The following is a 12572-nucleotide window of genomic DNA, read 5'->3' as shown; positions in this document are numbered from 1 at the left end:
AATGCCCTGTAAATCAGAATTTCTGGGTCAAGTTGTCATTTGATTATCATTACCCTGCTTCATCTTGTAAAAAGGGACGTAAGAAAAAGAAGAAACAGTTATTCATTAAAGAGAGCAATCAGTGTTATCCCACCTTTAATTGCATTTTATCTATCTTTCTTGCACCAACTAAGTTTCCCTTGGGAAAGTGATGACATTCCAAAAGGAAAGACAGTTTCCAAGCAGACAACAGTAACAACTCTATGGCTTTTCAAAAGTAGTTACTGGGAAAAACAGGCAAATCTTTGAGACAATTAAAAGGAATTGTGTCTACCATTACCTGCATGCCAGGGTTTCCAGTGTCTCCTTTCTCCCCTTTAATTCCTGGTGGTCCCTTGGATTAAAACAGAAGCACATTGCTAGGCACAATGCAGCATCCTCTGAGGCAAAGAGCAGCCCACTGCTCCACACGATGTCCCGGGTTGCTCCTGCTCCCTGCAGTGCTACAGGGACTTAACAGCACATGCAGGGGGGGTTTTGCTGTCCCAGACATGCACAAAGCAGCCTCCACTCCTTGCCAAGCAATGATGATGATTGCAAAGAAAAATGCCTGAATACTCCACGGGTTTTTTTTGTTAAAGGCACATTAGGGGAGCTCGGACAAAAAGAGTCTTTTGCCAGAAGGACTTAGTGCAGAGCCTCGTCAGCATGAAAAAGTGATCATCATCTCTCTCTAGTGCAGCTGTTAGTAAGGATGATGTAAACACATAGTTCATGTTTTAGGGACTTTATTCAGACACAGATTTCTGACACACATTCTAACTGCAAAGAGCAAGTGACAAAAAAGGCAGTGGAAGAGATGACCTACCACAGGACCCTGAACCGTGATTCCTTGGGAGCCTGGAGAGCCTTGTTGGCCACTAGGACCCTCTGGCCCTACTTGTCCAGGTGGGCCTGGTTCACCCTAAAGCCAAAGAAAGGAAATCAAACATAAGGAAAAAATGGAATTAGTGCCTGCTCTCCACGTGGACTACACTGCACAACCTGGGTCAGCATGAAACATCCACAAGGTTCAAGATGAAGTCAGGACAGTGAGGAGATCTCTAGTAATCTCAGGTGCCTTTGCTTTTCAAGTCCAAAGTTTTTGTGCATCTTTCATGGGAGAAGGCAGCAAAGCTGCAGATGATGCTTGGCAAAGCACGGTTCACCTTCCCAAGCAGCAGGACATCCCTGTTATTCGAGGTGGCCAGAGAGCAAAGGGAAATGTTCCTTAACCCATGGCTGAGATCTGCACCCATTCTCATTCCTTCCCCAAAACCCTTCCCTTGTAACCACGCTGCTTTCCCAGATGTTACCGCAAAAAAGGGGGCCAATGGACTGGTCTGGCTCTGCCTGTGTGGATCCATGGAACACTGAACTCCTGCACCAGGGCTTACTCCAGTCCCCAGCAGTTGGGGATTCAGACCCAGCCATTCCTTGTGCTCACAGTGGGGCTGCTCCTGAGGGCTTCGTGTGGTTACTGCTCTGCTTCGCTCCTCACACTGCTCTGTCCCAGAGAAGTACCAATCTGTCTGGTTTGAAGGCTTGGCAGCCAGAACAAGCAGAGCACAAAGACTGACCATTTTCCAGCAAGACTGCTTTCAGAGAACATTGCTGACCACGTGCATTGCATTAAGTCAGTGCAATCAGGCTCACCTTCTCAATTTCCCAAGCCCAATTGAGCATTTAATTAATAATAAGTGAACCCATCCTCCTCAACCTTAAGGTTCTGCTTGGCCATTGCTTGGTGCAGTGAGAGAGTCCCCAGTCTGAGGAGTCCAGCTCAGACCAGGAATGAGCACATCCAGATGCACCGAGGAGTCTGCACTCCTGCATCCCACACAGCCTGAAGCAAACCAAACCAGCAGCAGGGCAGACAATCAGGACTCACCTTGGGTCCTGGCTCACCCTGCTCCCCTTGAGGTCCTCTTCTCCCAGGGCTGCCCTGCCAGTAGGACACAAAGCTGCTGTTAGCAAGGCCATAGTCTTTACTGCAGTGTAACCAGGAGCCAAGAGACAGAAGTTGCTGCAAAAGGTGTTTCCTGCCCCAGAGAGCTCGCAGCAAATGGAGACAAGAAGAAAATGAATCAAATCACCCAGAAGATGTGGTACACGGGAGCAGAGAGGACAGCAAGGCCCCTCTGTGACAGGCAGGGGGTACGCTGCACACACCAGGCAGGTAGAGGTGGATTATCAACCTGTTCAACCTCCTCCCTCCAGCTCCCCCAGCAAATCCATGCTGAGACAACAAATGGAGGGTTCACATATGGACATGGGAACACACTTGAGAAGAAAAAGAAGAGGCGCTCATGTCCACAACCCTTTGGGACTATGTTGGTTTCTATAATATCATCCCAAGAGAACAGAAACATGCTGAGATAAGGGACAGCAGCCAGCTCTGGGGAGACCTGGCTTAGCTCTTCATCTGTGTAACTGCTAGATGGGGTGCAGAAACCAATCTTCTGGCATTAATCAATATTGTATGAACTTTCAAATCTGAAAGTTTCTATTCATGACTCTAAAAAAAACAATGGATTTGGATTAAGAAGTGCAGGCAAGGAGCTTTGGGAAAGGCAATTTCAGAAGCTGCCAGAAGCTCATTTCAGAAGTCAGCTAGGCCTGGTCAAAAACACTCATTAAGGCCAGTGATAAATACAAGGTGGGACATAGTCTTGCTAAATGGAGTTTTAAAAATAGCAACAAATGGTCTCATAATTGCAGCAAATTACCAAAGGTTTAGTGGTGTGAGGATAAGGTTATGTGTCAAAACCATATTTTCTCTAACGCTTAGAAGAGTCTTGCTCTCTAAAGAGTTGTGCTGTGGAGATGTTTAAACCACAGGGCCATGCAAGCTGGTAATTATGCACTTAGGATATTGAAGGAAACTGTGATAGTGGAGTGTGCTGTGTAATTAAACTTCCACCAGAATGAGCATGTAATTACTCTGCAATGAGGCGCTGTTCCTTGCAAAGCGTGGAACTGAATTTGCAGTTAAACCACAGTAATGCAAGGGGTGATCTGAAACCTTTTTAGTTGCGCAAGGAGGTCAATGCCTTTTTAATGGTTATTTTCTACGGGAAACGCGCTTGGGAGCGGTTGAAATGGGGTGCTCTGGACAGGTTGCCAACTTTCAGCCGTCTTGTGCAAATAAAATGATTTTCCCCAAAATTTCAAAATGCAAACTTTTGATAGTTGCTTCCTAGTGTTTAAATGGAATATTTCCTCCTGCAATTTAAGCTTGCAATTTAATGGTGAGTCTCCTGCATCCATAATGGATAAGGCAAAATATTGCTTTTGCCCTTTACCCCTGAGCATGTTACGTACCTAACGACTGATATCACTTCCCCCTCATTTCCTTCAGGGTTCTCTTGCAGGTCACATAAAGAGAGAGCTCTGGGGACAGACAGAATTGCAGTCTCCCCTTTCTCTTTACACTGCCCACCCACACAGATGTTTATAAGGCTCCCACTTAACACAGAAACCAGATAGGAAGTTTTTTTGGTGGGTTTTTTAATGAAATCTCTGCAGGGACTGAGGGTGACCCATCCTCCTCTCCTAAGAGGATTAACGTGGCACCAGGAGCTGCTCAGCCTGTTCCCAGCTGCAGCATCGCCATCTCCCCATCTCCCCATCCCATCAGCATCTGAAACCTCAATGACACCTCTCAGCCTTGCCCTGGCACAAGGAGGACATCAAAGATAGGACAAGAGGCCTCAGGTTGTGCCAGGGGAGGTTTAAATTGGGTATTAGGAAAAATTTCTTCACCTAAAGGGTTGTCAAGCATTGGAGTAGGTGGCCCAGGGAAGAGTTGGGTGAACTTACAGGGGGTCCTGGAGGTCCCGGCAAGCCTGGGTGGCCAGAAGTACAAGAGCAGGCAGGTGCTAAGGAAGGGCAGGTCTCCTCGTCCCTCTGAAACGAAAGCAAGCCAAAAGAGCATGAGCAGCTGCGTAGCAAGAGCAGGATGGATCACAAGTACCATTTGCAGTGTTTCAGAATTCAGATGGAGAAAAGCAGAAATTTTCTCTACTCTATTGAGAGATTTTTGTGAATAACTGAGTGCTTTATTTTTCTATCAAATAACAGATTTATACAAAACATCTGAACCAGCCCTGCCTGAAATTTGCATAACGCAACTGAAAGATCATTTTCTCCTTGCTAAGTATTTCTACACCCCACTAAAGCAATTTTCTTGGTGTTTTCTTTCCTTTTGAAACAAACACAGTTTTGTTCCCTTCACCAAGGAAACACAGATGTTATTCCCAAGAGAAGAGGGGAAAAAAATTGGTTTCCTTTTGAGTCTATCAAAGCCATTTGCAGTATCACTCCAGTGCCATGGGTTTCCCAGCTTCATGACAACTGGCAGAGTGGTCCCTCTTGTCTTACCAGTGCAGGGAGATCACAGCATCTGTCTTCCTCTGCCCCTGTGCTGCTGCACAAGATCTGCAAAGACTGCAGCTGGAACTGTGAAAAAAAAAGAGAGTTTAATAAGAAGGTAGCATTGGTACACATCACCAAATCTTAAAGCACTCAAGTGAAGATTTGACGGGACTCTTCCATGTAATCCTAAATATAATTGTGCACAAAAAAAGCCATGACACTAAAAGTTTCCCCAGCCACTGGGTGTTTTACAAGCCCTCAGTTCTTTGTGCCTTGCCAAGCAAGTCAACAAGCAACTTCACCTCAGCAAAAGTCAGGTGTTCAATTTACCACAATGCAAGTGGCAGGTTTTTAAGTAATTGGGCTTCAGTATCACCGAAACGTGAAAGCAAACTTTGCTTTGCTCCCCTTTGGGGCATAGAGATAAGCGTAAACATGGCAGCAGCATTTCCCAGCACAGATGTGATCCCCTCTCAAGAACCTCCAACCTGTCTTTCTCACCACAAACCAAAATAATGAGGCAGAGAGACTTGTTTTCCTTTCCTTCACACCATTTCTCATCTTTTTTTTTCCTTTCACTTCATGCATTTAACAACAAGCAAGCTGTACAGCCCAGGGAGAGTGACATGCAGCATACAGATACAGATGAGCCCCACAGATCGAGCAGCATTTAAAGATAAATTAAATAAGGCTCCATGATAAGCACTAATGAGACACTCTGTCTTCTCAAGGGCAGCAGAGCTGTGGAAGACGTGAAGCTTTGCTGGGCTTGAAAGGCGATGGGAGCAGGGATGGCACGAAGCTGTTCATTACTGCGCTGAGTCTGTCTAGTGAAGCTGCTAGCAGGGAGAATTTGGGAGGGACAAGGAGAGCACAGATTCCTGCCTTGTTTGCCACAGGCTTGTGATCAAATTGGCACAGAATTTATGAAATGAATAAATACTCCTTGAATACCGTTGTCCCCTGGTTCGTTAAACAGCTCATCCCATATCTCCCAGGCAATTCCAATGTCCACTTTTTCCCTGGTATAATCCCGACCTCTGCTTCTCTTTTTGCGAGCTGAAGCAGCTGGGGTGGCATATTGGACAAACTGCTTTTCCCGTGCTGCTTTGAAGCAAGGGAAGTTGTAAATCAGCTGATGCACTCTTTTCCCCGGACTCCCAGATCTAAAAGCAGAGCCAAGGAGTAAAAGCTTCACATGACTTATGAATTATTTTCTACAGTCCCACTCACACATGGTGAGTGATGAACTCACCCCTTATTCTGCACATGTTTAACACTCCCTTTTTGAGTGTGACAACAGGCTGCCAGGTGATGGCATACATGGGTGTTTTTGCACTTAGGACCATGTACTGGGCTGTCACAGGGCAGGACACCGAAGCCACACTTCCTCTTATTCTTTCCTGTTGTAAGAAGGAGACACATCCCATCCTGTTGTCTTTAGTCACCAGCATATCCCAATATCACTCAGTGTGGGCTGGTGTGCACAACCTTCCCTTGCAGAAGCAATTCCCAAACCCTCCCATCTCCTTCAGCATCCGAGTGCAGGATGGTCCCCAGCTGATGCAGCCAACTGAAAGCACCTTTGGGACACACTTATGCTGCTGCCTCTGCTCACAGACCTCAAGCAGAGGTAGGAAAGCTCATTAAAATTACAGAGATCGGTAGGATCAGGCCACGGGCATGCGTCACAGCAGCATTTGGAGGCATTCAGAGCGAGAATGATGCGAGATGACACTCCTCTCCATCTGCCTGCCCCAGCCAGCTCCAAATTTAAGCCTACTCACTCTCCAGCATCACGCACTGCTGGGAACTCACCGGTGCGGAGCCGCTCCTGGGTCCTCTGGTCCTTGTCACTTTTCCCAGCATGATGAAGCCAGCGGTGGAGATGCTGCCGATGGTGTTGATATGTTTCTCCGCTATTTTCTTACAGTCCAGGTATAGTTTGATCTTGAAGTGGCTCACAGCTACGTGCACCTGCACAGCGGTGGGAAAGAGCTGGGTTGAAGCTCCACAAGAAGATGGAGGTGTCTTTTAAAGACCGTAATGTCTGCTGCCCAATTCCCAGATTGCTGCTGTTACTGGTGGGGTGGTTTTAATGAGCAAAAGGATCAAGGGGGCTTAGGAATAATTTTCAGTCTATGCTCTGTCTGCTGTGCAGCACTGCACTTTTCCCCTCTCATTGAGGGAAGCTTTTCTGGAGTTATCACATTAAATAATTCAGTCTTCAGAACTAGCTGAATAATGCAACTACCTACAGATACTGATAGAAAGTGCTCGTTGCTCATTTGGGTGGAATACCTTTGCTCTGAGGACATAAATGGCCAAAAAACCCCACTGTTGTGAGCGATAAGGTGGCTTTCGCACAAGGCTAGATTTCTTTTTTCCTTCTTTCCTTCCAGCACTAAATGGTCACCAAAATCCCCAAATCTAAAAAAAATTTTATTTTTCCTGGTTATTAAGACTTTAAAACCCCAAATTTTTGGAGTTTCAGGGGGGGAAAGGGAAGCAATCTGCATATGGAAATCATATTTTGAACATGGGATGAACCACAATTCTTTACAATTATTAACCTCAGCATATCAAATAGGTTTGTCAGTTCCCTAGCAATCTGGATGCAAAGCATTTGTATAATCACTCCTCACTTTGAATGATACACATTGATGGCATTATACTCCCAGACCGGAGTGAGATTGTGAGCCACATTTCTCCCTCATTTGATAAGGACCTTATGAAAGCTCCCATAGAAAATCTTCTTCACTTCCTGCTGGTCAAAGGAGACTTCCTGTAAATCAGCCTTGTAGTCATGATTGAAATAGGTCAAGGATTTCTTACTGGCTACAGGGAAAATAGGACAAATAAACAGCTTAGAATTAAAACAAAAATTGATTTCATCTACATACTGAAAAATAGTAAGTAAATAGGCTTAAATATGGTGAAAGACTTCATGTGTTATAACGAAATACTTCTAGACAGTGGAAAAGAAAAAGAATATATAAAAAAATATGTATGCTACAAGTAGAATAAAAATGAAAACATGTATTTGAATTGCATTAGCAAGTATTTAAAATGCAAGGGTGGCAGCAACACCAAAGCTTCCCCAAAAACTGCTGCTGTATAACAAGAATATTAAAACATGAAAACTTTCCAAATGAATACCAGAATTAGTTCTGCTGCTTGCAGAAACATATGCAAATACCTGAATGTAATGTATTCAACAATAAACCTTACGGTCAAGGTTAACACCAAGAAGGGGCTGGAAGTCCTCGTCTGTTATTTGCCAGACGGCGAAGGGCTCCTTGGGGGTGTCGGGCAGGAGGCGCAGGAGGATGCTGATGGTGTGCTCGGGAGGGATCGCAAAGAGGTGGACATCGCTGGAATGAAAGCATCAGTGGCTAAAAGCAGCAAGAGCCAGTGGGCAACATTGTACAGACAGGGCTCATCCATCGTGTTTCTTGGGGCTGGAAAAGTTTCACCCAAGGGAGTTGAACACGATGTGCGAGAGCCTGGTCCCTATTTTGTGCACCTATCTCTGGCTGTTGAAGCCTGCGCTTAGTGAAGAGCTCCCAAGAGTCTTCCCCTTGTGCCAGGGGAGCAGTCAGTGTCAGTCCATCACTGCCAGAGCTGACTGGGGAATGCCAAGACACAGCGAGTGCAGCCTTGATGCTTTTCAAAACAGAGCCCAGCAGTAGCCTATGGAACATCCCTGCCAGGCTCCAAAACTCTTTCCAAGCCTCCTCTTCAAGAAGGAGGAATGGTCATCATGTAGCATGGGGTGAGCCTTGGCAGAAATCAGTGTAAGCGCCTTCTGGGGCATAGAGCCCAAAGAAAGCCCCATCTGAGTCCCCACATCTCAGCTGCAAAATCTGAGCTCAGTGCTGGGACTCATGGCCATGCAGTGATGCCCATCAGCAACTGCTGGCACCACCCGGCTCCCTCTGCAGACACTGTCAAAGCCGTCAGAGCACACCGGGCAGGATGCAGGGCAATGAGGAAGGTCAAATTGGTTATGCCTGAAATACATCTGTAATCTGAAACAGGACACATTTGCATGGGCATATACACAACTCATCAAGCATCTTTGCAGGACTGATTCATAAGTAATGTCAGGTCCTTATTTCTCTCCCTCTTTCTGAAGAAGTAATGTCCTTGAAAGGCATATGTACCAGCTAACAAAATGATTTGCCCATAATTTTCTGAGTATTTAAACCAAAGAGTTCTCTGAATCTCCCCCACTCTGTTTACTTACTCTAAGAAGCTTTGCTTCTTTAACTAAGATTAAACTGAGCCAGTGCCTCAGTAATTAGGCTTTAAACAAAGTAGCACTGAATGTCGGGAGTCAGATCATTCCTGATTTATTATAATAAAAAATGAATGAGGTCACGGGAGCTGCCTGGCCCACTTGGGACTCTGGAGAAGCTTCGTACGCAGTGAAACAGGGTCAAGCCACAACCCAGAGTCAGTGGTTACTCCCTCTCATCAATAAGGACCAAGCTGCAGAAAACAGCTATGAGACAAACATTTTATAAAACAAAAATCCATCTCCAAATCAGAGCTGCTGGGAGAATGGATTGAAGATGAAAACGTGACCTCAGACTGCCATCACTGAAGTGTAAGTGGTTGTGGACAGAATGCCTAAAGAATCGTGCAGTGTTCGTATGTGACATGATCCTTCTGTCCAACACAGCAACTAATACTGCTGGAAAACGGGGCTTTGTAAAAAGGAAAAACCTCACTAGGAAAATGTTTGGCTGCACAAAAAGTATAATGAATGCCCCTATTGTGTCCCCTTAATTTCTGCGTGACATATTCCACACTCATCTTGGAGAAAGTCAGAGGTTAGTTCCTTAATATATTAAGGAAAACAACTCTGGCGTTCTTTTCAGTCCACCCATGGTTTAATTTAGCTCATCATCTTTACCATTACATTCTGAAGTCAACAGTGGGGGTGCATCACCCACGGATCAGTGGATGTGATGTAAGTATGGCTAATGTGTGTGCATGAACCCGACAATGAGCACAACACCGGTCACAGCTCCACTCCTACCTGGTCCTCAAGGTGAGCTGAATGTCTCTGAACAGGGTGAAGGTACGGGAACCGCTGAACACAAATGGCTCCATAGCCACACCTTTAATGGAGGCATATTCCTTCTCTACTAAGCCAAAAGCGTCCATCATATCGAATCCTGCAACAGGCAAAGAAAAACAGAAAAATAAGGGGTTAGAAAAGAGTGCAAAAAAATAATCATAATGTGATTGCAGAGTGGGCACAATTAGCCCCTAGCTAGCACGGAGAAGGCAATAGGAGACAACGCCATAGCAACGTGGACATCAGCAAGGCTGTGCAAACTCACTGAAACCTGGAGTGTGCTCCACAAGTGGCAGTCAAGGAGAATAGTTTTTATCTGTATCCTCTGCACACATTTGCTGTAGTCTCTTCTTGGAGAAGAGTAGACTAAAGATGGAGACTTCCAAAATTGTATTTTCAAATCTCCAGTGGAAAAAAAAAAGGAGAAAGAAGTTACTCCAACAATTTCTCCTTTTTTCTGCTAGATGCAAAAATCTTATCTTCAAAAGACATGGAATCAGTCCAGTAATTGCTAGCAGGGAGAGAGAACTGTTTCTCCTCTTAAAAGCCTTATGTGTAAGAGTCAGAAAAATTAGGAAATAACTCTAAAATATGAGCATTTCCATTTCTATTTCCATGAGACACACAGGGATGACCTGCCTTGTGCGGCCTACAGATTCTCCCCTGACATCTCTGACATCGCCTCCCTGGCTCGTACAGCTTCATCTCACTCTCCCAGCTCATCATTAAAGCTCTGATTCATTTTCTCATTTCAGTTTTCTGTTCAGTAAGACAAGATCTTGCAATCAGGATTTTTTTATTTATTTTTTTTTAGTTTATCTGAGTCTGCAGCAAGCAGGGATGAAGGAGATAGCTCATTCGTTGGCAAATAGAAAGGCTACAACTTCATTATGAGATCCTTTCAGTCTGGATTCCCTCATCCCCTCACCACTTACAATCTTCTGCAGTTTCTTGGCTTGAGTTTTTATTTGGCCTGGGGGTAGGTCCAGGGTGCTTTTTTTCCCATTTTCTAGCAGTACTCAGGAGTTTGCCAAAAAAGTGACCTATTTGAAAGCCATTTATCTCTGATATGGAGCGCCTGGCACTGGAACTTCCTTTCAAAAGTGCAGGAAATATTGTAGTGTAAAGACTGAAAATAAACCTCGAGTCACAATTATAAACATATTGTACTATGTTCATATTATCATAATATCACGAATCTGCCATGTAATTGTTTCAGCAAGCTGCTAAGGAAATGGGTTACTCCTACGACCTTTATATCTATGCCTCCTCTAGAGAATGCAGAGGTGATTTCAGTGACAGACTGAGGGTTTTTCTGAAGGAGCCTATATGAGGTAGGAATTGAAATCTTCTTGAAGTTCAATAGCTGTTTGAAGCATGGCTTTTTAAAATTAAAATCCTGGCATCAACCACCAACAGCCAAGAGCAGGAGCTGATGGAGGCGCAGAGACACACCAGTTCAGATAATGCAGAATATTCTTCTACCTGATAAGGAAGATTTTGGTTCTCAGACTTCTCCCCTTTCCCTCAGGACAGGGAAAACATTTCCCTCTGGCTCAGTTGTGGTGTATTTCTCGAAAGAGAAGACCAGGCTGTGTTTTCACATTCACAGCCCAACACCACTGAGGCTTGATATTGTACTGTACCTCGTACGGAGCCTTGGGTAGAGCTGATGGTGGGGCAGGCTGTGAGAAGAAAATGAAAGAAAAAACTATTAGGGAATAAAAGACAGTAGGGGATGATGGAAGCAAAATTAACACAGTTCCTCTAGGCAGAGCAATGGAAAAACACAGCAAAACTCAGAATATTCTACAGCTTAATTCAGAGTCTGGTCTTTAACCTTGTTTTTAGTTATATGGCAAGAGAGACAGAATTTATGTTTATGCAAACATAAAGGTTGTTCCTTGGCTTGCCCATCACAAAAATAAAACCACTGTCTTTCATCATCAAACATCTTCATGATCACTTTCTTTTGACTAACTCACCTGGCACCTTACAATATGAAAGTCAAGGGAGCATCATGTTCTGCAAGTTTCTCTTTAAAAACAGACTTCAAAACACTAATGTCTGTTTTTGAAACATTTAACTGCAACATGCGCCTTCATGGTGTTTTAGAATAAAGATATCTGCAGTTCCAAATTTTGTATCTGAAACTCAAAATATAGAGCAAAAATATATCCCTCACCATGCGAGCCTGGCTTTTGAACTCTTCAGGGAAGCACAAAGAGTTTTGGCAAAGTTTTGCAGTTTGTCTTTCAGAAATTTACTTGATGAATCCTCTAAGATACCACAGCAAATCCAGAAGAGAAAAGACTGGAACGTGAAGCTGGAGCACGAGGCACCATGACTATGAGCACTCTCCATTTAAGAGGCTCAGGTAAGGGGGTGTTTTAGAAAACAGTGCACGAATGCTACTTTCAATTATCTGCAGGCATGTAAATCCCAGGCCATGGATGCCAGATGGAGCTGGGACAAAGTGAATGCTTGACGTAAAATGAGAGATGTCCCTGAAAATCAAGGACACTTGACAAGATGGGTTGTCTCATAAATGGTTTTCTAGGTCATCAGTATAATAGAATCTAGCAGATCATTATATTGAGGCTTCGTTATAGCCTTGCTATTGCTATTCTTGTTTCAATGTCATTTCGTACCTCGTCAGAAAAGCAGGGCTTCCAATCGCCCATACCTAACTTTTGTAAAAGCTGTAAAAAATTTAAAGGGGGTGACTTACCCTCCCCAAGACATCTGAGATTCCTAAGTTTATAGAAGCTTCAATGCCATTCTTTAGAATCAAGGCGTACACCAAAGAAAGGCCACCTAAACCTATGACTTTGATGGTCATGGGACTGCTGAAGGCAGGAGTTAAAACACTAAGGCAAGTTGCCATGACTTCCATTATTCAACCTGATGCATAGTTTTACACATGCGTACCATAATTCCTGTAGAATTGGGTATAAAACTATTTAGGGGATATATGGAAATCAATTAAGAAATCAGGTACTGAAATTTGAGCCTCAAAACCATCTCTTTGAGCTTGACCAGACCCTGGCCGTGGAGCAATGTCCTGCATGCTGGATGACTTGACTTA

General features: G+C 44.3%; 1 protein-coding gene across 1 annotated transcript in view; it reads right to left on the bottom strand.

The window, feature by feature from the left end:
* COL20A1 (collagen, type XX, alpha 1) overlaps positions 1-12572 on the bottom strand; it is a 46430-nt gene that overhangs the window by 7341 nt on the left and 26517 nt on the right. Inside the window, exons 21-30 of the mRNA XM_010180382.1 lie at positions 11131-11169; positions 9443-9581; positions 7627-7769; positions 7124-7233; positions 6214-6372; positions 4402-4479; positions 3841-3927; positions 1910-1963; positions 848-943; positions 320-373 (exon numbers count right to left, since the gene is read on the bottom strand). Coding sequence (XP_010178684.1) covers positions 320-373; positions 848-943; positions 1910-1963; positions 3841-3927; positions 4402-4479; positions 6214-6372; positions 7124-7233; positions 7627-7769; positions 9443-9581; positions 11131-11169 — 959 coding nt within the window. The remainder of the gene's footprint in view (positions 1-319; positions 374-847; positions 944-1909; positions 1964-3840; positions 3928-4401; positions 4480-6213; positions 6373-7123; positions 7234-7626; positions 7770-9442; positions 9582-11130; positions 11170-12572) is intronic.

The sequence above is a fragment of the Mesitornis unicolor genome, unplaced genomic scaffold (genome assembly GCF_000695765.1).
Source record: "Mesitornis unicolor isolate BGI_N332 unplaced genomic scaffold, ASM69576v1 scaffold3710, whole genome shotgun sequence".
NCBI lineage: Eukaryota > Metazoa > Chordata > Aves > Mesitornithiformes > Mesitornithidae > Mesitornis > Mesitornis unicolor.
This window is presented reverse-complemented; position numbering and strand designations above follow the sequence as displayed.